This window comes from Chlorocebus sabaeus, chromosome 12 (assembly GCF_047675955.1).
Source record: "Chlorocebus sabaeus isolate Y175 chromosome 12, mChlSab1.0.hap1, whole genome shotgun sequence".
NCBI classification, from domain to species: domain Eukaryota; kingdom Metazoa; phylum Chordata; class Mammalia; order Primates; family Cercopithecidae; genus Chlorocebus; species Chlorocebus sabaeus.
In genome coordinates, this window is record NC_132915.1 from 84,121,865 (window position 1) to 84,145,241 (window position 23,377).

At 54.1% G+C, this 23,377-nt stretch overlaps 1 protein-coding gene across 4 annotated transcripts in view; it reads left to right on the forward strand.

Annotated features, from left to right (window-relative positions):
* The first annotated feature begins 4,453 nt into the window (after window positions 1–4,453).
* The window catches only part of COL27A1 (collagen type XXVII alpha 1 chain), a 158,039-nt gene continuing 139,115 nt past the window's right edge, over window positions 4,454–23,377 (forward strand). For 3 of the 4 annotated variants that reach the window (XM_007968312.3, XM_037984064.2, XM_007968314.3), the window contains exons 1-3: window positions 4,458–4,606; window positions 10,938–11,008; window positions 15,785–17,559. In XM_007968312.3, the coding sequence (XP_007966503.3) occupies window positions 4,545–4,606; window positions 10,938–11,008; window positions 15,785–17,559 (1,908 nt within the window). In that variant the 5' untranslated portion in view covers window positions 4,458–4,544. Of the gene's footprint in view, window positions 4,607–10,937; window positions 11,009–15,784; window positions 17,560–23,377 lie in introns of all 4 variants that reach the window. The other variant, XR_005235389.2, reaches the window with a different exon arrangement.

Sequence of the window (23,377 nt, forward strand, 5' to 3'; positions counted from 1 at the left end):
ATAAACATTTCGTGAGCATCTACTCTGTGCCCACCATTAAAGTTATTGCAACCAACAGCTTCTCCTAAGGCAGATGTGCCACAGAGACCGCTGGGTCCATGGCTGAGCTCCTTGAGCAGGGAGCAAACTATCTAGTTCCTGAAAGTCCCCACCAGGCCAGGAATTCCCATCCTGAGGCATCTACAGAGGCCTGGCAGCCCCTGTCCACCTGGTTCCCAGGCTTACTGGCTTCTGCTCCATAGAGATGGGCCCCTTAGGGCTGTTTGTTGAGTGTTCTGTCCCCTTTGCGGGGTGTGTAATGGCTTGGTGTCTTCCAGATTCAACGTCCATCAGAACAGTTCATGCCCAGTCACTGGCTCTGTGCCAGGAACCTGCCTGGCAGGAAAACTGGGTGTAGGGAGACAGCAGAGGCAGGATACAAGCCCCTTCCTTGGAATTCTCCCCAGTGTCCATGCCTCCTCTTCCCAGCTGCCCATGAGCTTCTGGAAGGCCTTGAGCCTCATTTCCCTCCCCACCTAGCAAAATGCAATTAGCCCTCAATATTCACATACAGAATTGGATTTCTTGTTGAATAACAGTCTCATGCCTCCAAGCTCAAAGGGCCCACACAGATCACCATGTTTGCACCTATTTTACAGATGGGCAGAGTGAGGCTCTGAGAGGGGATGCCCTCAATCATTTTGGGTTCTCACGGCATTCTCACGGTCTTTTGGGCTGCCCTGGGTGAAGCAGGCAGTGTTCCCTGGCACTAAGCCTTGCCTATTCAGATTTGTGAGTGAAATTTGGAAAGGCCTTGGTGCTTAGCCACTGACCTGCTGCCTGCCTGACCTTTCAGGAAATGCAGCCTATTGCCTGAAAATGGCTTTGTGGACAGTGAGTTGTGTTGGCATCACCCACACAATACGGTGGGGAGAACTGGATAGTTTCCCTAGTTTCTCACTGAGCCCCACCTCATCAATCCTCCTCCAAAACCTGCCTGAAATCCACCTCTATCCTCCTGCCCTTTTTGTAATTATTTCACTGGAGATGTCCTTCTCCTCCGTGGCTGCACATTTATCCAACACGCCCTTTAGGATCCAAATGCCGCCACCTCCTCCTGGGAGCCTTCCTGTGTTTCTTTCCACCCCTTAATCAGCTTCACAATTCAATTGATCTACATCTCTTTGACAGCATTTATCACACTCTCCTTATATTATCTTATCTTTATGCAGTTGCAGGGGGTTCTCCATGACATAGTGATATCTGATGTCTCCCATCCAGCCTCTCTTCCCTACCCCAAGTTGCTGTGCCTGTCTCCTGCCCACATTACAAATGCGTGCATGACTGGAAGGCAGGACCATGTGGACATTTTTGTCCCTGCCCTCACAGTGGCAGACCCTTTTCCCCCAGAGTCTTGTACAGGGGTTTGCATACTGTAGGAGTTAAAACAAATAACTTACTTAAATTACCAATGGTTTGAGCATCTATCGTATCCCAGGCTCCATGTGTCAGGCTGGGTGCGGGGACACAGAAATGGATCTGACAATGACAGCGCCATGTGATGTGTGCTGCAATCCGGGTGTAGGGCAGAGCAGCTCATCAGAGTCACATGAGCTCTGGGCTGCACCTAGAAGAACAACGAGGTTGTGAACAGGCAGAAAAGGGGCAGAGGGAGAACCTGGGAGGAAACAGTATGGAGAAAGCGTCGAAGTAGCCAAGCTTACCTGAGCCTGGGTGCAGGAATCAGAGAGACTGGAGCTCAGGAGGCCGGATCTGAAGCTGGGGAGGCTGGTGAGGATCTGCACAGAGCCCTTAAGGACTAAGATTTGGATCCTCGTGACAAGATGCAGAAGTTTGGAGTTAGGTTACCTGGGTTCAAATCCCACCTCCACCACCTACCAGTTTATGTCAGCTTTCCCATCTGTAAATGGAGAGAAAAAAGCAGGCCTCCCTTAAACCCCAGCACTGTGTGGGTCAGGGTCTGGACTAGGGCGTGGCACATGCAGAGACGCAGCATACCAGGAGATGCCAAGAAAACTCAGCAGTGCAGGTAAATTGCCCAAAGCAGTGCCCCTGAACCCCTAAGTATCAAGATAATATTTTAATGCAATACTTTTAAAAGCATCAAAATTAATTCAAAACCCCACAATGAACAAAATATCTAAAATGTAAATAAAGACAAGGTCTGCATGATGCCAAGTATGCAACTAAAAAAACATCAGTTATGATTGGAGAGGGAGTTCTTCAACCTTAGGGGGCCGTGGACTTCTGAAAACCAGAGGAAAGTCCATGGCCCCTCTCCCCTGAAGAATGCACAAACATGCTCAATTTGTGCATAGTTTGGGGGTGTTCCCGCACTCCCTGGGGTTCGTGCACATGGAAGTTAAGAACTCTGGTTCAACACTGGGGGTGTAGGGGTGGCGGGGGTGTCTCCACACGCCGGCCAGGAGCCTGCCAGTTCCCCAGTCCCACAACGGGCCTCCCTCCTGGCAGCCATGGGTGCTCTGCCCTCTGCAGGAAGCAGCGCACAGTTATGCAGCTCCCCCCACCCCCCTACCTTCCCTCTCTCGGCTTGGGACTTTTCCTAAAGTTTGTTGAAACCAGACACCTTGCTCGACCGAGCCCGCTTGCAGCCAGGGTTTAAAAGGCCGCCTTCAGCGCCCCCTCCCCGCCCCCAGCGGAGACTTCAAAAGGCCCGTCGGGCGCCGCGGCCCCAGCACCTATGAGCCGCCCCCAGCTCTCGCAGCCCGCGCTGGAACCCGTGGACGCAGAGCGGCCGAAGTTCGAGCGCAGGCGGACCGGGCCGGCGGCGCAGTCCCGCGCGCCCATGCCCCTCCCGGTGCCGCTGCGCTCCGCGCGCCCGCGCCCCGTTTAGGGAAGGGGACCTCGCCCCCCCCGCCCCCGCGCCCACGGCTGCGGGGACCCATGAATACAAATGCCGTTAGGCGCCGGAGGAAGGACCGACCGGCCAGGCTCGCACTTAGGAACACAGTAAGTGCTTGGGGGCTCCTGGAGCACTGGGAAGTGTTCTGTGCCTGTGTGTGTGCGCGCGTAAAGGTGTGCGCGTATGGGGAGGTGGGTACACGCGAGAGGAGTAAATGCGTGTGTGCACGTGTACGGTGGGCACTCTCGGAGATCTGTGTGCAAGTGAGGGTGTGCGCGCGTGTGTGCACCTGGGGTGTGTACACGTGCGGGGACGATATGGCCAGGATAGTGTGCGTTTGTGCCTGTGTAAGCATCCATGTGCATGCGATTTCGAGTGTAGAGTATCAGCGTGCGCCTGAACCCAGATACCTGAGGATGCATTTCGTGTGAACCTAGGAAGGGTGCGTGGCTGTCCCTGCATGTGACCGGGTGTGAGCGTGTGTCTGAGTTTGGGGAAAGCGTGGATACGTGTGGAAGTGTGTGTGTGCACCGGCGTGTAAGTGTAACTTTGCTCGTGAACGAGTGGCAAGAGGTGGTAGAGGCGGGGGGAGCTGTGGTCCCAGGGCTGGACTGGGGTTGTGGGTGTGAGAATTTGCTCGGGGGCCAACGTGTGCAGCTCTTAGCTCCAGTATGGGATCCGAGCGAGTTTTTGTCGATTCTGTGGAGGTGCGTGAGGGGGCGGGGGTGCGGTTAGATTCCAATTTCTGACAGAAGGGAGAGAGAGGGTGGCAAACCTTTAATAAGCCCACTCTGTGTGTTCTCCAGGGCGCTCTGAGTCTGGAAGCGCAAACTTTTGGTGGGCGGTGGAGGTCAGGATACTGGTTGTCATGGGAGTCTGGACACCAAGTCCTGGTTCTAGCTCTGTCCCTGAAACTGTGGGTTTCTTCCAGGAGTAGCATTTGGCCCTTCTCCCTCTACCCCAACCCCCCATTGGAGGACCCCCAGCCTCACCAGTCAGAAGTTCCTAATCTCAGAACGGTGATCAAATCACCATGAAGCCCTGGGCAGCCCCTGCCTCTCTGTAAATCTGTTTCCCCATCTATACAAGGGGGAGGGGGGCGGGTGTCCCAGCGGGGCTGTAGTGGGCCAGCTAAGGCTGTATCCTTAGCTGCTGCCGGCAGGGGGCAGCAGGGGGCAGCAGAGGGCGGCCCGGCGCGGGGAGGAGGGAAGGTGGAGAGACACCGCGGGCCGAGACTTTAAATCGCCTTCATTTCCCCCAAATCCTTCCTTTTCCTCTCCTCCCCCAGGCCGGCGGGGAGGCAGCTTCCACCGCCCTCCGCGCGCCCTCACCCGGCCTTGCTCTGCCTCCGGGGACCGCCAGCAGCCCGCCTCCAAAAGTTTGATCATCTCTCTCTCTCTTTTTCTTGCTTCTTCTTCCTTTTTGGTGGAAGCAGAAAAGGAGCGAGGCAGGGGCGAGCGCGGCGCCCGGACTCCTGGGACCATGGGCCTGGCGCGGGCGCCCGCGGGGCCCCAGCCGCGCTGCCTGCCTGCTCGGGCGCCCCTGGGCGCGGGGCTGCTCTGGGGGCGCGGGGGCCGCGCGCTCTGAGCCGGCCTGGCGCGGCGGGGCGGGGGGCTGGCGGCCCCATGGGGCGCGCCCACACTTGCCCCCCGGGCTCGGGAGCATGAAGTAGGGGCCTGCCATGGGAGCGGGATCGGCGCGGGGGGCCCGAGGCACAGCGACGGCGGCGGCGGCGCACGGGGGGTGAGTACGAGCTCGGGGACGCCCCCTCCCCAGCTTCCTGCTGCTCCAATCTCGGGGAGGGCCGGGGTTCCCCGCCACGCGGTCGCTTCCAGCGGAACGTCAGCTTCCTGTCCCTTCCTGCGCCCCCGCGAGGCGGGACGCCAAGGGTTAATAGGGGCTGCGCCCCCGGCCGGGCCAGAGTTGGCTAGCGCTGCCCGCCCTGCCGCGCCTGGCCCGGCTGCCCGATCCCGTTGGGGCGGGGGCAGAGCCAGCCCGGGGGTCGGGGGTGGGGGTGGGTGGTGGCGCCTGGAGCGGCCGGCGGGGTGCGGAGGGGGGCTTTTTGGATGCCTGGGGGAGGAGGGGGGGTCTCCGTTTGGGGCCGTGTCGGTGTGTTCCGGTGTCTCGGTGTCTGCAGGTCCCAAGCCTGTACGTCTCCGTTTCTATCTGTTCTTGTGAAATTGTCCGCAAGTTTCTAGGTCACCAGGTCTCGGGTTCTGCTCCTGTCTCCGTGTCTGTGTGCCTCTGCACGTCCCCGCGTTTCTGGAAATCTCCGCGTGTATGTGTGAGTCGGCCGGAGTCTGTGTGTCTGTTTCCTGCTTCTCGGTTCCTGTCCCTTTCACGTGTGTAAGAGAGAAAAAGTGAGAGCCAGCATGTCAGAGCAGAAAGGGCCCTGGGCGATCACTGTGCGGAACCTCTCAGTGTACAGATAGGGAGACAGGGCCGGAGAGGGGCAGGGACTCTCCCAGGAGCGGCTGCGCGGAGCTGGGGCCCAGAGACTGGGATTCCCAGCGTGTGGAGTAGGATTTGTAAGAGAGAGTGAGCCTGTGCTAGAGCCGGCGCAGCGTGTGGGTGTGTGTGGGAGCCAGCAGCATGCAAGCAGTCCCTCGGGGCCTGTGGACGGCGCTCCTCTCTTTCCATCCTGCCCCCAGGACACCAGGACACTCCCCAGAGGCTGTCAGGGCTGTAGCTGGGCCCTGCCCCCTCTGAGCTGGAATCCGCAGGATGACACCCCCTCCTTTCTTCCCCATGTCTTGGAAAAAGCTGGCTGGTTGTGATTCCCCAGCCCCGCACCCCCTCACCACAACACACACACACACACACACACACACACACATACACGGCACCAGTGAGCACGCTGCTGACTCATTTTCTCCAGAAGACCCTGCGCCAGGGTAGATGCCAGCAGTTGGGCAGAAAAGTGGTGCCAGGTGAGCACCCCATGGTGGAGCTCCAGCTTTGGGCAAGCGGGCCGCCACACTGCTTAGAGGCCCAGTCTCTGCCTTCTCCTGCCTCCCTGCCTCCCTTGCCATCATGTCATCCTCCATCATGTGCGCTCTGCCTCCAGCATGCCTCTGCTTTCCATCATGCCTCTGCCCCTGGACGCTTCTGGCCGGACCAAACTCCATGTCATGTCTATGGACACATCCCTGGCCTCTGATTCTTTCTGTTTCCTCCTGGTACTCAGAAAATTCTCCGTCTCCTGTGCCTCCACCGGCCCTGTGGACCCCCAGCAGCCAGCAGCCTCCTGGTGGTCTCTGTCCCTTTCTGAGCACACTGCCCCTGTTCTTTGTTGGTATTTTCTCTCCTCCGTCTCTGTCCAGGGACCCTCTTGACACCCACCTGTCTGGCTTGGCTATGCAGAGTACCATATCCACTGGTGCTAGGGGACAGCAGTGAGACACGGAATCATGTTCGTGGGAGGCAAGTGGCACCACAGAAAGGCCACGAGGCTTGCCGTCAGGCAGGCTCAAGTTTGAATCCTAACTCTGCTACGCGAGCTTGGGTGAGCCACTCTGCTGCTTGTTCTTCTCTTCCACAAAACTGGCACCTTGTTCCCAGCTGGCTAGGTTTTGTGAAGATGAACAGGACCAGGCTTGTAAAGGACTTAGAACAGGGCCTGGCATGTAATAAGTGTTCAATAAACAGCAGCTGGTATTTGTATTATTCCCTTCATGTTGAATGGGTGTGTGAGTCAATGGGAAAGTTCTGGGCTGCATCCTGTCCAGACGATGACCTGTCTCTGTTCCCATGGAGGATGTGGAAGCTGTGAATAGCCATTTGGGCACAGGGGGTCTGGCCAGTCCATGGAGGCAGGTGGGACAGGTCCATCCGACTTGCTGCGCTGTAGTTCCAGTTAGCTCCCTTTTCAGTTTTTACCCCATGTGTGAACAGCCAAGCCTAGTGTCCATAGGGCCACTTTCCCTGTGCATTTCTGTGGCCTGGGTCTCAGCTCAGAGCCCTCAGTGACAGTTGAAGCTGGTATGGGTTTCCAAGATCCTGTGGGTTTCCAGGTAATAAGGATGGAAGAAAACTATCCAAGCAGACTGCCGGTTCTGGCAGTGTAGTTACCCAGGAGTAGTCCCATTTGGTGCACTGGCAGAGGGCCTTTTGCAGGGCATAGGAACACCTGGGTTTCCTGCTTGGAGGGCTGTGCGGCCAGACGATGTTTCCGTGCGATGTTTCCTCGCAGCTCCCATTTCGGCTGCCTCCTGGCCACCCTGGCCTCTGTGCTCTGGTCTTCCTGACATTCTGGAGCCCTGGGTTCGCAAAGCCAAGGCCCACAAGGCAAGTGGTGAAAACAGAAGTCTGAAAGAGCAAAGCCCTGAGGCAGCACAGGCACTAAACATGATTAGCAGTAGCCTAAACAGGATTGGAACGGGAGCAAAAGAATCGGCAGGGCCTCCCTCTGAGTGCCAACTTTCCAGGCCTGGAGCTGACTTAGATGACTCGTTGGCTCCCTGGGTTGCATCTCTGTTCCTGCTGGTGAAGGCTGGGACTCCGGTCTCTGGCAAGTAGGAAGTCCCTGCAAGTCTTCAATTTCTGCTCCATGGAGACAAGTCAAATGAAAAGGACTATCTGTTAAGTCATAGACTTGAAGCACTGTGTGACTTTGGGCAAATAACTTTCCCTCTCTGGGCCTCAGTTACCCATCTTTGCAAGGAAGGGAGAGAGAGGACTAGAATGTGACCCCTAGATGATCTTAAATGGCCTTCTCCAACTCCGACATGCTGTATACTTGGCAAGTTTATGAGTCAAGTGCACAGAATCCATTTCCAAGAGGGTCAGTTGCATTTGTCAGGGAGAATGAATGGAGGCTGAATACTTTTGTAATAGGCCTTCAGGGCTAACGTCCTCCAGTTGGAAGCCATGGTGTGAGGAAGCTTAATTGAAGAGAAGATTCTGATTCTATGTCTCCTGTGAGACTTCTTTCTCCTGACTTGCAGGGATTACAAGGATATATCCTCTAATTCTCTGCAGAGTAGTCACTTTGGTATAGCTGTAGCCAGGGAAATCGACCGAGAAGGACATGTATGGTTTTTGTACCTTCTCTTCCGCACCTTGCCTTTCTTTATCAGTTTGGGAAACTTCCTAAGTTCCTAGGAAGTTTGGTATGTGACATAATCCGATGAAGGACTCAAGGAGTGAGGGCAGGTGCCAGACAAGGGCCAGGAAGAGAGGGGACTGGAAGGAGATGGAACAGAAATTAGTGGGGTTACAGGAACACAGGAAGGCAAGGGGTAGTCTCTTCTGAGAAGGCATTCACAGAAAAAATGAGTTCTCAGTTTGGGAACTGCTGAATGACAGAAAGTACAGGCAACTTGTTGATCGCAGGATTTCTCAGAGCCTTTGATATACAGGTGTGCTTTCCGGATTGTCAAGACTGGGATGCAGGGGACAGCTCTTCCCTAATGTATCTGGCCAATTTCCTAGAAAGCGTGTCTCTGGTGGGTGTGGGAAATACTACTGAAGAGTTATGAACCCAGACGCTGCCCAGGATGGAAGTACCTGCCTTCCCTGAGCCTCAGGATTCTCCATTTGTCTAATTAAACAAAGCTGCCTTTTATTTCTCTCCAGGGCTCATGCTATTGCCATTTGCTTCAAGGGAGCAAGTCATGCCAGAAAGGTTGGCCCTGCCCTTCTCCCCAGGCAACCCCAGGGCAGCTTGACACTTTGACCTTTAGTCGTTGCCCATGGTGAGCTGGGGGCCTGGCCCCATGAAAAAGGCATTCTCCCAACAGTGGCAGCAGATTGGAGAGGATGAAGAGGAAGGACCAAGGATTATCTCGGAGCAATTCTGGAAAAAGTCAGAGCAGGGGAATTAAGGCTTTGGGAAGACACTTTTTAAAGTCCAGAGTCCTATAATACCAGGTAATATTAATTCATCTTATAAAAATATACTGGACACTTCCTATGTGCCTGCCAGCGGCTGGAAATGTAAGAGTGAATAAGCCCGGCATGGTGGCACATGCCTGTGATCTCAGCTACTCGGGAGGCTGAGGTGGGAGGACAGCTTGAGCTCTGGAGTTCAAGTCTAGCCTGGGCAACATTGTGAGACTCTGTCTCAAAAACAAAAAACAAAAAACAAACAAACAAAAAAAGAGTGAATAAGACGGGCGTCCTTGCCCTTTAGAGACTTAGTCTAGACAGGGAAATAGGAGAGTAGACAATGACCACACATGTGAGACCCACTGTAGTGAGGCATGTGCAGTGAGCTGCGGGAGGCGACACCCATGCTGGGATCTAATGGATGTGCAGGAACTGACCAGGCAAAGGAGTAGTGTCTACATGATGGGAGTAGCATGTGCAAAGACCCAGAGCTGGAGAAGGCGTTCAGGGGACCATCACTGGCATCTGAGTGCTGTTTCAGCTGGTTTACATTATGCTGCAAGTAACTGAAGACCCAACTCAAAATAGTTTAAACGATAAGGGGGGTTATTCCCATATCAAGAGGCCTCAAGGAAGAGCAGTACTAGCGTTGGTGAATTCAGCATCTCAACAGTGTCTTCAGACACCCACTATTTTTCTATTCTGCCATCCTCACGTGCTCTTGGGGCTTGTTACCTCATGTGCCCAAAATGACTGCAGCAGCTCTGAGCAGTATGTCCTTACTCAACAGCATACGGAGGCTTGAAGAAAACCTTCTCTGCTTTCTCAGGGTCTCTAACAGGCATCCCTCACCTCTCACTGACCACATTTGGGTCTTATATGCATGCCTAAACCAGTCACTGGCATGGCAAATGAAATTCTCAGGATCAGCTTAGATTTATCCAGATTCACATAGGCTCCTGTACGTCCATGCCTATGTGAGCAAGCAGGAAGGAGGGATGTCTGTGGGTATGTAATCACCAGTGTCTTCACCATGCCCACAATGACAGAAGCTGTCATCTACAGTGTCCAGGGAGTCTGGGAAGAACCTAGGGTTCCAGTTATCAACCCTGGCAAACAGGTTTCCTAGATTACATGATTCCACAGAAGCACACCATCCTAGCTTTACTCTTGGAAATGCATCCTGGGCCTGTCTGTCCCAGCCTTAGCCCTCACCACCCACCTGACACAGCTCTCTTGCTGTGCCCCGGCTGTCTCTGGCCACGTGCCGCCCTCCCCTCTGCCTGCCTGGGGATCAGATACCCCAGGTGGCTTCGGGTGTCACTGGTGGCTGCTCCCACAGGAAGGTGAAATTGTATCATTGCCTTTGCCCATCTTGGCAGGAACCACAGAGCAGAACTTTAACCCTTCCTGGCCCCAGAGTGTAGGGACAGCGGGAACCGTCTAGGGGAGTATTTTGCATGAGCTTATTGAATCCTCATGCCTGACCTGCGAGATAGGGAACATCAGCCCATGTTGTAGAAGACAAGACAGGCTCAGAGAGGCTGAGCGACTCATGCGGGTTCATACAGCTGATAAGTGACAGGGCCATGTTTGCAGCTGGCTCTGTCTAACTCCCCCTCATCCCCTCTGTTTTCTTTCTCCCACTTTCCATTAGGATAAAGCCAAGTCAGGAGCTGCCTTCACCCACACTGGTTCTGGTTAAGGGGTCTCCTCTCTCCTGCCCTGTGTGGGGATTGGTCTTCCAAGCAGACCAGCCTGGTCTTCCCACTGAACTTTCACCCCTGGCTCTGCAGGCCATTGGCTGGGGTCTGGGGAAGGGTCTCAAGATCATGAGGCTGTAGTACAGATGGGGAGACTGAGGCTCGGAGAAGGGGAGGGGCTGGCCCCTGGTTGCCCAGTGAGTCAGCATCAGATTTTGAGCTGGACCCTAGATGTTCCAATGACCAGGGCAGGGCTTCCTGTGAGCTGCTTCCTGCCCACTGACCTTGGCTAATCGATTTGTGAAAAGCAAGGCTGTGTTTGTGCATGTAAGCAGGTCTTCACTGAGAGGCTGTGCCTGGAGGCCGGGAAGAGTGGGCTGCTGCTCTGATGGGGTCCTAGAGCCTACACCTGGCCTCCTGCCTTCTGTGGGCAGGACTGGGGTGAGACTGGGACTGGTGTCCACTCCCAGCTTCCCCACCCGGATCTGGGCGTGAGCGGGTGGAAGCTGATGCCGCCTCTGCTTGTGTCTCCTGGTCTCTAGGGGGTTTCTCTTCTCCTGGATCTTAGTCTCGTTTGCCTGTCACCTGGCCTCCACCCAAGGAGCTCCTGAAGGTAATTCTGTCTTCTCTTTGTCCAGGGGGAGACAAAGGAGAATGGAAGGGGCCTGAGAACTCAGGGGTAGGAGACAGCGGTGCCTGTAATTGGAACTCAGTGCCTCAGTTTTCCCATCAGCAGAATGGAGATGATAATTGGCAAATTCTCTTTAGGCTTGAAATAATCACATTTGAGTCCAGGCTCACGCCTGCAATCCCAGCACTTTGGGAGGCCAAGGTGGGTGGATCATGAGATCAGGAGATCGAGACCATCCTGGCCAACATGGTGAAACCCCATCTCTACTACAAATACAAAAATTAGCTGGGCGTGGTGACACGCGCCTGTAGTCCCAGCTATTTGGGAGGCTGAGGCAGGAGAAATGCTTGAACCCAAGAGGCGGAGCTTGCAGTGAGCCAGATCGCGCCACTGCACTCCAGCCTGGCAACAGAGCAAGACTCCGTCTCAAAAAAAACCAAAATCACATTTGAAGTTTTTGTAAAGGGGTAGGAAAGACTCAGTGCAGAAATGCAGAAAGGGGATGCTTGTGTTGTTTCTGGGGCAGAATTTGAGTAAGTTACTCCGGTTTTAAGCCTTGGTTGTCCCTGTTTGTCCAATGAGTGCTGTTAAGAACTGCTTAAAAAAACAAAGCATTAAGCATTAACTGTCATGGCCCAAGCCTGGGATCCCATCTTCCCCTTCCCGTGAGATCCTGCTTTTCCCTCCTATCCCTGAGGGGCTGTCCAGGGGGCCGGGGCGATGATGGACTGGCTCCACATCTGCCCAGGGAAACTGAAACCTCTCCCACATCTGTTTGTCAAGCAGCCGCGTGCCTCTGAAAATAGCCGCCCTTCCCCCGCCTTCACACCCAGCCCTTGTGCTGGGGCAGGCAGCCTGGCACGCCGGGAGTCCCTATGGCCTGACCTGGCCACTCGGCAGGGATTGGGCCCCTGGGAGGGCAGGGCTGTGCCCGGAAGAGACTTCTGCTGCCCAGCAACATTTTGTGCAAATGTCATATTTTCCAAGCTTGCTGTTTCCCCCACAAAGTAGGTGAACAGCTGTCCAGAGTCCTGAGTCAGGCACTGGGGTGGGGGGTTGGGGAGAGGCTGGAGCTGTGTGGAGCCAGGTTTATGTAATAAAGGGATATTGTGGGGGCCAGCTGGCAGGCTCCTTCTATCTTGGCGTTGGGCTGAATTTATTCCCCTGTCCCCCATCTCTTCACCGGTGATGGGATGCTGGATGTGTGTCCACCCTGCTTTCCAACAAGCCTGGGAGGCCCCCGGCAGAATAGCATCATGGCTAAGCACAAAGACCCCGGAGTCAGGTGGCCTGGGTTCAAACCTTGGCTGTGCCTTTTTTGAGCTGCAAGTTATTCCCTCTGACTCTTCCGAGCCTCCTCTGTAAAGTGAGGATAATAAAGAGTACCTGCTCCATAGATTGTTGAGAGGATCAAGTGAGATCATACCTGTAAAATACTTGGCATATAGTAAGTGCTCAACAAGTATTAGTTTTTCTTATTGGTGTTAATTAGTTACCTGAAAAATTCGGGCAAGAACAACCCTTTCCTATGCCCTGCGGGGCCCACAGTGGTCAGAGACTCACGGCAGCTCTGTGCTGGTCGCCTTTGCCAGGTGTCAGGGTTTGAGACTTTGCCCTTTAGCTGCAGATGGTCTTTGGGGGACACCTGGAGACTGGCTGGTTGTCAGCTTAGAAGCCCACCCAGTGGATAGGGGAAACCTCACCCGTGCTGCCTGGCCCAGCCAGTTGTGACTGTCTTTGGGTAAGTGCAGGTTGGCCCTAAATTCCATGTGTGGAGAGGGATGTGAGCAGGCCTGAGGAGCCCTCCAGGGGTTGTTGAGTGGGGACTAAAGGAAGGACCAGGTGGCTTCCTGCCCTTACCTCTTGTCCAACCAAATGGCTCCTCCCATTCTAAGTCCCAGTTTATAGTGAATAATAGTGAATAGTATATCATGATAATAAGAGGGTTTCAGTGATTAAAACAGATACCACTAAGAGGATCCTTAATCAGCAGTTTATTTTAGCTTAGAACCTGAGGGCAGACAGATGGGAGAAAGGATGGGAAGGAGGAGTTTGAAATGAAATGAAAGCCCCTTGGGTCCTAAGGAAGAATAAGGGTCTTAAACTCAAGCCAACCTGAACCAGCAACACAGAGCTATAGAATTCTTAGAACATGGCAACACCTGTGCTATCTCAAGGTCTGTTTCTCTTGTCTTACAGGCAGGGAATTGAGGTCCAAGTGTCCGTAAGAGACTCAAGCAGAGTTACTCAATGTGGGGCTTGGGTGAAGATGATGTGGAAGATGACCATTTCATCCCCCTAACAGCCCTATGGTGTAGGCGCTCTTTACAGCTCTGTTTCACAGTGGAGAGAACTGAGGCTCAGAGTCCAGGTTCACTGCTGGTCTTCTCAGGCTCTGCATTTTGCCCTTCTGACTCCAGAGTCTGCTAGAGAACCATTATGACATGCTGCCAGCACTCAGGTTCTCAGTTTCCCCCAGGAAACTGTCCTTCTATCCATTTATCCACCCATTCATCTGCCTATCCATTTACCCATCCATTTATCTATCCATCATCCATCCATCCATCCATTCATCCATCCATCCATCCATCCATCCATCCATCCATCCATCCATTCATCTACCCTTTCATCCACCCATCCATCCATTCATCCATTTATCTATCCATTCACCCATCCATCCTCTATCTACCAATTCATCTACCTATCCATCCATCCGTTAATCCACCCACCCACCCATCTATCCAGCCAGCCAGCCAGCCATTATCCATCCATCCATTCATCCATTTATCCATCCATCCACCCATCCATATGTCTATCTACCTATTCATCTATTATCCATTTATCCATTCATTTATCTATCCATCCATCCATCCATCCATCCATCCATCTACTCTTTCATCCACCCATCCATCCATCCATCCATCCATCCATCTACTCTTTCATCCACCCATCCATCCATTCATCCATTTATTAATTCATCCATCATCCATCCATCCATCTACCAATTCATCTACCTATCCATCCATCCATTCATCCACCTACCCATTCCATCCATCCAGTCAGCCACTATCCATCCATCCATCCATCCATCCATACATACATACATACATACATCCACCCATCCATCCATCCACCAATTCATCTATCTATCCATCCATCCATGCATTCATCCATCCACCCATCCATCCAGCCAGCCATTATCCATCCATCCATCCCTTCATCGATTCGTCCATCCATCCATCCATCCATTTATCCATCCTTCCATCCATCCATCCATCCATCCATCCATCCATCCATCCATCCACCAATTCATCTACCTATCCATCCATTCACTCATCCACCCACCCATCCAGCCAGCCAGCCGGCCATTATCCATCCATTCATCTATCCATCTATCCATCCAACCATCCCTTCATCTATTCATTCATCCATCCATCCATTCATTCATCCATCCATCCATTTATTCATCCATCCATCTATACATCCATCTACTCATCTATCCTTTCATCCATCCATTTTTCCATCCATCCATCCATCCATCCATCCATCCATCCATCCCCCAGTTGTCAACTGAGGAGCAAACGCCAAGTGTTGCATTCAACCCCCAGCACAACCTTTGCAGGGGGTGATAAGGAGAGAGCATTCAGTACTCAGGGCCTATCTTGCTGAGCTCAGGGGAAGGGCCTTAAGGACCTGACCAAGACTCAGATTCCAAAGGAAGCTTTTCCTTCCCTGCTGAGTCAGAGCTCAGGAGCCTGCTTTGCCGACACTGGCAGCTCAGCTGACTGAAGGGGTCTAATGGTCTGGGAGGGGAAAGGTCAGGAAGCCTTTCCATAAACACTCTGGAAGCCCTCCTTTTGCTTTTGCTCTGGCAAGCCCTGCTGACATAATTATTGGGCGGATGTGACCTGGCCAGACCACAGTCAGATATCCATACACTTTGCCAGAGGACAGAGGTTGCAGGGATGCTTTGATTGCTTCCCCTTCTCTCCCCAGAGCCCTGCGGGGAGGAGGAGGAGTCAGCGGAAATGCCCTCACCCTTCTGATAGCAGATAGCAGCCCCGTAGCCTGGTAGAGACACCTTGGGAGTGGGAAGGGGCATGGGTGGGTCCCTGAGGAGATGGTGAAACCTGTGAGACCCCTGGGACATCCTTTACCAAGCTCTGGTGACAGGTCTATTCTTGTCACCCTGGTCCCTCACTTATGGGACTGCTTCCTGGAGGAGATGGCTTTCCTGGTGGAGAAAAAGGAGTATAACGTGTCACTGTTGCGCAACCTGTAACACTCTCAGCAAGAGCATTTGGTGATTATCATTACTTTTAGTATTAGTTATTATTTGAAAGTGCTGCTTTTGTACCAGGCACTTAAAAAAATGTATTCACTCATGTAACTGTTACATCTTTCTGAGGTTGGGACTGTTACTATTCCATTTAATAGATGGGAAAACTGAGGCACTAAAGTCACAAGATTAGTGTTAGAGGTAGGATTTGAACTCAGGAAGTTTGGCTCCAGAGTCTGTTTTTTAACCCCAGTATGCAAGATTATGCAGCCAGATAAGGGGTCACAATCCCTGCCGGATGGTTCCAACGCTGCCCTCTCAGCCACCACCATGGGGCGGCATTATTTTTAGATGAATGAACAAAGGACTAGGTAGCTGTGGGTGGACTGTCCACATTGTCTGTGCCCCTTAGGGGGTGGGGGTGGGGCGGGCTGGAGCAGGCCCTGACTGCTTCCTCTCCCCTTTTCCCTCCCTCTCAGATGTGGACGTCCTCCAGCGGCTGGGCCTCAGCTGGACGAAGGCCGGGAGCCCTGCACCCCCGGGAGTCATTCCTTTCCAGTCTGGCTTCATCTTTACGCAGCGGGCCCGGCTCCAGGCTCCCACGGGCTCCGTCATTCCTGCCTCCCTGGGCACAGAGCTGGCGCTGGTGCTGAGCCTCTGCTCCCACCGGGTGAACCATGCCTTCCTCTTCGCTGTCCGCAGCCGGAAACACAAGCTGCAGCTGGGCCTGCAGTTCCTCCCCGGCAAGACGGTCGTCCACCTGGGGTCCCGGCGTTCGGTGGCCTTCGACCTCGACATGCACGACGGGCGCTGGCACCACCTGGCCCTCGAGCTCCGAGGCCGCACAGTCACTCTGGTGACCGCCTGCGGGCAGCGCCGGGTGCCTGTCCTGCTGCCTTTCCACAGGGACCCTGCACTCGACCCCGGGGGCTCCTTCCTCTTTGGAAAGATGAACCCGCATGCAGTCCAGTTTGAAGGTGCTCTGTGCCAGTTCAGTATCTACCCCGTGACGCAGGTCGCTCACAATTACTGTACCCACCTGAGGAAGCAGTGTGGACAGGCTGACACGTACCAGTCCCCACTGGGACCTCTCTTCTCCCAAGACTCTGGCAGACCTTTCACCTTCCAGTCTGACCTCGCCCTGCTAGGCCTGGAGAACTTGACCACTGCCACACCAGCCCTGGGGTCACAGCCAGCAGGCAGGGGACCCAAGGGCACTGTGGTGCCCGCCACTCCCACCAAGCCCCAAAGGACTAGCCCCACAAACCCTCACCAACATATCACGGTGCGAGGCCCAGCCCAAACCCCACTGCTACCTGCCAAGCTGTCAGCCAGTAACACACTTGATCCCGTGCTCCCAGCCTCTCTTGGCGGCTCCACCAGAATGCCTCGCCCTGCAGCCGCTCAACCATCACAGAAGATCACAGCCACCAAAATCCCCAAAAGCCTCCCTACCAAGCCTTCAGCCCCTTCTACTTCAATTGTCCCCGTCAAAAGCCCCCATCCTACCCAGAAAACAGCTGCACCTTCATTTACAAAGTCAGCCCCACCCACTCAGAAGCAAGTACCACCTACTTCCCGTCCAGTTCCTGCCAAAGTATCCCGTCCCGCAGAGAAGCCCATCCAGAGGAACCAAGGAATGCCCAGGCCCCCACTGCCCAGCACCCAGCCCCTACCTCCTACCACCAGCTCCTCTAAAAAACCCATTCCCACACTAGCTCAGACTGAGGCCAAGATGACTAACCATGCCAGTAAGCCGGCCTCTGCCCGCACCAGCACCCACAAACCTCCTCCATTTACTGCTTTATCCTCATCTCCTGCCCCTACTCCTGGTTCTACCAGGACGACTCGGCCACCAGCCACAATGGTGCCTCCAACCTCGGGCACCAGCGCTCCCAGAACAGCACCTGCCATCCCCACTCCTGGCTCAGCTCCCACTGGAAACAAGAAGCCCACTGGATCGGAAGCCTCAAAGAAAGCCGGACCTGAGAGCAGCCCCCGGAAGCCCGTCCCCCTCAGACCTGGGAAGGCAGCCAGGGATGTCCCCTTGAGCGATCTGACAACCAGGCCTAGCCCCAGACAGTCCCAGCCCAGTCAGCAGACCACCTCAGCCCTGGTATTGGCCCCGGCACAATTCCTGTCCTCCAGCCCCCGGCCCACGAGCAGTGGCTATTCGTTCTTCCACCTGGCAGGATCTACGCCTTTCCCTCTGCTGATGGGGCCTCCGGGGCCCAAGGGAGACTGTGGTTTGCCGGTAAGACTGAGTGGGGTCTGCATGCTGCGTGGAGCTCCAGTGGGGGACTGGGGCATTGGTCAAGTGGTTGCCCCTGATAAAGAAGGAAAAGGAGCAGCTTAGAGCAGGGAGCTGGTTATGGGCACATCCTCGGCTCCAGCCAGGCCCCTGGCTCCTCTGGCTCTGCTAAATGCATCATTGCTCACTCTGCTCCAGATTCATGATCCACTGGGACAGACTTAAGTCTGGTGGTTAACCCCAGGTGAAGAGCACCCCTGGGCTTTGGTTGGCCCAGGTCCAAGCCCATTCTTTGCTAACCCAGCTGCAAAGGTCGAACAGCTTAAGGAAAGCCCGTAGCTGTCTGGCCCCAGATCATGCAGTGAGTAAGCAGCTTCCAAAGCCCCGCTCTCCCAGCTCATGGAGCAGGGGTCCTTCTGGCCATCAGCTTGTCTGAGAGTTGCAGACAAAGGTCACACATGGGGAGCTCTGGATATGTTTTGTTTGGCACGTGCAGTGTCCTTTTTTAAAAATCCAATAAGTTACTAACATTTGAAAAATGTGAGAGATTTCTTATAAAAAGACTCAGCAACCAGCTTCTCTTGGAAAGTGGGAGGTGCAATGGCACTTGAGCCACCCCGTTAGAACAAGTCCGCTCTTGTCTGTGCTGGTCCCCACTTCTCCTGACTGAGTCTTCCGACCAGTCCCTTCACCTGTTTATGTTACCTGCCTGCCCAGCGCCTGCAGGAGTTTGATTTGTAACGCCCGGTAGGAGTTTGGGGTGCGGAAGATCAGCGTGGGCCAGAAGGAAGAGGAAGGGAGAAGAAAGAACACGACTTGCAGGATGGTCTCAGGGTCGATATCTCTGGCTTGCCTGGGACCGTCTCCAGGGGCAACGACCTTCCCACAGCTGGAGACCAATTCCTCTGGGTGGGGAATGATGGGATGGCGTTTCCAGAAGCCTCAGGGCTCTGCTCTGTTCTCCCGCCTTGGAGACGACCACCGTGTGGTGGCCTCTCTCTCTCCTTCCTGAAGCCGGCTCTCCCACTGGGCTCTGTGTTTGAGGTTAGGGCTCCCTGCAATGCGGAGACAGTGGCAGATGCTGGGAATTCCCAGGCCTTCCAAACACACTTAATGAGTTTTAATAATCATTAGGAATAATATTTATCCAGCCTGTCTCCAAGGGGACTGAGAGTCCGCCTTTATTATAACCATATTGTCGAACTTATGGAAACTGTATGCATTGCTTTGCAATTATGTCAATGTTCTGCTCAAGTTCCGTGTTCTGAAATTGGCAGCGTAGAGAGTTGGGAGCCACCACTTTCTTGTGGAAAGAACGAGGAACCCTTTTCACCTCTCCAGCCAACCCAGGCCAACTCCGGCACCAGGTGCCTTGGGGCCCTGACAGCTCAGCTTCCCACGCTGTGTGTGTGCTGGGCTCAATGGTGGTGAGGTCAAAAGGGGAATTGTCCCCTCCTGACAGGACATGGTGAGGTCCATGGTCTCAACTCTGGCCACACAGCACAACCCAGCTGTGAGGAGGAGGCCAGCCCTCCCTCCCAAGAATGTGTGTGGTGTGGAGAGAGGAGGGGAGCTGGCCCAGGGCAGATTCTATAGAATCTTGGGTCTTCTGTATATCTGAGTCAAATACTTTTTCCTGGGGCTCGGGGCTCTGGGTTAGCAGGAAGTGAGGCCCCCTGGCAAATCTCTTTGGAAAAGAGGAGGCACTGAAGTGAACCTGGTCAGTCAGTGGATGCTTGGGGATGACTTAGTTCAACGTTCCTCATTGGACAGGTGAGAAAATTGCGCTCAGAGAGGGCCAGGACCTGCCCAAGGCCACGCAGCATGGAGGAGGCAGAGCTGAAGTTTACATTCCAGACTCTAGACTCCAAGACTAGCACATTCCATCCCACTGCCCTGAGTGTCCTCTCTGAGGCTCTGGGACTCAGATCTGGGGGACTGGGGGCTTCAGACAAAAGTCACTACTGTCCCTGTCCCTGGTCTCAAAGGAAGGACTCAAAATCTAAAGAATCTCTTTCTTTTTTTTTCTTTTTTTTTTTTTTTTTTAGAGACAGGGTCTCACTCTGTCACCCAGGCTGGTGTGCAGTGGTGTGATCACAAGTCACTGCATTCTTAATCTCCCGGGCTCAATCCATCCTCCTGCCTCAGCCTCCCAGGTAGCTGGGACTACAGGCACATGCCACCATGTCCAGCTATTTTTGTCACTTTTTTGTAGAGTCTGGGTCTCACTATGTTGTCCAGGCTGGTCTTAAACTCCTGGCCTCAAACGATCCTCCTGCCTCAGCCTCCGAGAGCACTAGAATGACAGGCTTAAGCCACTGTGCCTGGCCTAAAGAATCTTCTGATTCGATAACCCATCAAGTTTATGAGCTACTTCCACAGGCACGGTGTCTCCTTTAGGACCTCATGGAAACTGGTTGAGGAGGGCAGTCTGTATGTGTTCAGCCCTGCCCCACAGATGATCCAACAGGGGTTAGAAAGAGATAAAGGACCCGGCCAAAGGCACCCAGCATGTTCCTGAAGGAGCTGGGATGCGACTTGTGGTCCCTGACTTCTGGCCAGGGCCGAGGCTCTTTCTGCTCCTCCAGCCCTGACTTCTGAGGACAAGGGGAAGACACCAACCTGCCCAGGTGACATCCCTGCCTCAGGCCCCGTGCTATCCCCTGTCCCCACCCTCCCCCAGCTTGGAACATAGACTTACTCCAGGAGGAACCAGGAAGCTGGTAGAATCTTTGTCCACTGTGTAGCAGATGGCAACCTGGTCACTTCTTCACCAGATACCAGAATAATGTAATGGAAGAGGCATCTTTGAATGGTGATAAAGTGAACTCTCATTCTTTCTGGCCTCTGCTGTCTTCCCTTGACCTCCATATACATCCAGGATCTAAGCCCAGCAGAGCAGAAGCTCCAGCTGCCCAGGAGAAGGGCTTAATTGTCCCCCATCTGGGGACATGCAGACTTGGGTTCAAATCCTGGCTCCACCCCTTTTAGCTCTGTGACGGATCCATGCTGAGCCTGTTTCTATAGAACATAAGATGATAATAGCTCCCACTTCTGGTGGGGAGGGTGGCCTGAAAATGTGCGTAAATTTTATTTGCATATAAAGCTGTAGTAGAGGCTCAGCGTGGTGGCTTACACCTGTAATCCCAGCACTTTGGGAGGCCAAGGCAGGCGGATCACTTGAGGCCAGGAGTTCACCAACATGGTGAAACCCTATCTTTACCAAACATACAGAAATTAGCCAGGCATGGTGGCACACGTCTGTAATCCCAGTTACTTGGGAGGCTGAGGTAGGAGAATCCCTTGAACCCGGGAAGTGGAGGTTGTGGTGAGCCGAGATCATGCCACGGCACTCCAGCCTGGGCAACAGTGAGACTCTGTCCTAAAAAAAAGCTGGAGTAGAAATGAAGTAAGTTGGGCCATCTTACCTAGTTTTGCTGAGTGACTTTGGGGAAATTCTTTCCTCTCCCCAGTGCTCAGTCTCCTACTGAAATAGAGTGTTGGGACAGCTCTCCCCTTAGACATGACAGTGGGGCCTTTCAGTGTTTTGGAGAGGTGCAGTGGCTGTGTTTGCATGTGCAAACCTGTTCCTTGGGGTTCAGGGCACGAGAGCAACTGGCAGAGGCTGAGACAGAGTTCTGGGCCCAGGCCTGCCAGGAGTTGTAGCTGCTGAGTGAGGGAGCTCTGTGGGAGCCCCAGGAGGGGGGAGCATGGAAAAACTGAGCTTGGCCCTGGGTGAGTTGGGGCGGGGAGGCCGCGGTTCACAGCGCTGCACAGAAGCTGCACAGAAGCCCCACGCCTGAAAGGAGGCGAGTCAAGGCCTTATTTATTCACGATCAGGCCACTGGCATTTGCCCACGCTTGCACTTTTTGCAAATGTCCCGTCGGGAAGACCCAGCTAAGGGCCTGGCCCACAGCACGTGCTCTGTGACTATCTATCTGTGAAATGAACGAAAGAATTTGATCCTTATGAAATGCAGGTCGTCCTGACTCCCAGACGGGGCTCCTTGAGCTTACCCAGAACTCTGCTGTCAGGGAGATGAGGAGGCCATGTGGACTGCAAAAGCACGTAGTCTTAGGATTTGGGACGACCTGGGTTTGAACCATTCCCTTATCCAGCCATCCATTCATTCTTTGCACAATTGTTAACTGAATGTCCTCTAGATGCCTGGTGTTGTGTGACCTTTGGCAAATCACTTAACCTCTCTAAGCCTCAGTTTCTGCCTCTATCAAATGAGGATACGGTGCCACCTACCTTTCCAGGGTCGTTACATGGATTCAGTGAGATGCGGGAGGTAAAGCACATATGAAACCTGGGTCCTGGTAGATTGTCGTGGCTGTGATTGTGGACGGATGGTGGGTGTCGCGGTGGGGACTTTGGTGCACTGAGACAACTGGGAGGGTCTGGACATAGTCTCACATTTGCTTGGAGAACTGTGCTATGAAAATATTAACCTGGGGCTAGTCAGTGGAGCAGGGACAGCTTGGGAGCCTGAACGGATGAGAGTGTCATGACACGTGTCAGCTAGACAGGAGGGGGTTTAGGGGAGGACTGCCCCCATTTTTTTTTTTTAAGCCAGACCAGAAGGTCCCAGGGAAAGGTGTTCCCAGAACCTAGTGAGAGTGAAAACCTTGAGCAAGGGTCTCCCCGCAGAAGCAGGGGCGATGGGAGAACACAGCTGCAGCCAAATTATAGCACAGCAGAGAGGGCACAGGGAGAGAAATAGCCTGTCCTCCCTTCTGTGCACTCTCTTTCTGGGGTCTCCCATTGGCCAAACCCAGCTGGAAGCTAGAGGTCAAGGAAGGCCAGGGTACAATCTGTAGAAGTCAGCTTCCTGGGGCACAGCATGGTTCTGGGGAGGAAATGGAGAAGAATCAGCATGCACATGCTATCTCAGAATATGGGTATTACATTCCCATTTCACAGCTGGACAAACTGAGGCCTGGAGGCCCAGGGAGATGAAGTAACTCACTTAAGGCCATACAGAGCTGTATTGATGCCGAGAAGCTCTGTTCCAGCAGGTCCTTCCTAGGACAGAGGCTGGGAAAGTCTGGGTGCCCTGTGGGATTCTTAGGAATAATCATGAGCTCAGATAATCAGAGATGGAGGAGCCCTTTGAGGCTCCCTAACTACCCCCAACAGGTTACAGACACAGAGTCCAGGCGTAGAGATCAAAAGGACATTGCTCAGGGTCACACGGTAGTTACCTGCACACCTAGGTTCGGACTTTGGTCTCCTAAACCCCAGGCCTGTAAAACCTCTTGTTGCTTACTGCCAGGGGCCATGCCAGCTAGCGCTGGTTTCTTTCTGCAGGGCTTGGCAGGCAGAGGCTCTTGTAGCTGGACACAAGGGTGGACTTGTTCCGTAGGATGGGGTTCCCCTAGATCTGGCTGTCAGAGGCCAGGACCCTTGGGGGAAGCCCCGAGGGGTCTGCTTGGCTGTTTCCATGGCTCTGTTTGCGTGCGCCTGGAGCTCAGGCCTCCTCCACCTCCCCCAGGCAGGCCTGAGCCCCCGCTCTGCTCCCCCTCAGCTCCGGGCCCTCTCAGAGGCCCCGTTGTTTGCAGCGTGAAGTGGAAAATCCCACCCCGGCCTCGTGAATCATCCCAGAGTCACCCGCTCAGGCTTCAGCCCCTGGAAAGAAATGGCAGCGTTTTTCCACTGCAGAGAGAACAGGCAGGGTCTCGGATCAGGGGAGAGGGGCCAGGGGGCACCCACCCATGCTTGCCACAAACAAAGTGGGCACTGAGTAGGGGAGGGTCCAGCCCATGGCTAGCACTGGGCAGCTGGCAGTCCCCACCCAGGTTGAAGGTCTAGAGTGAA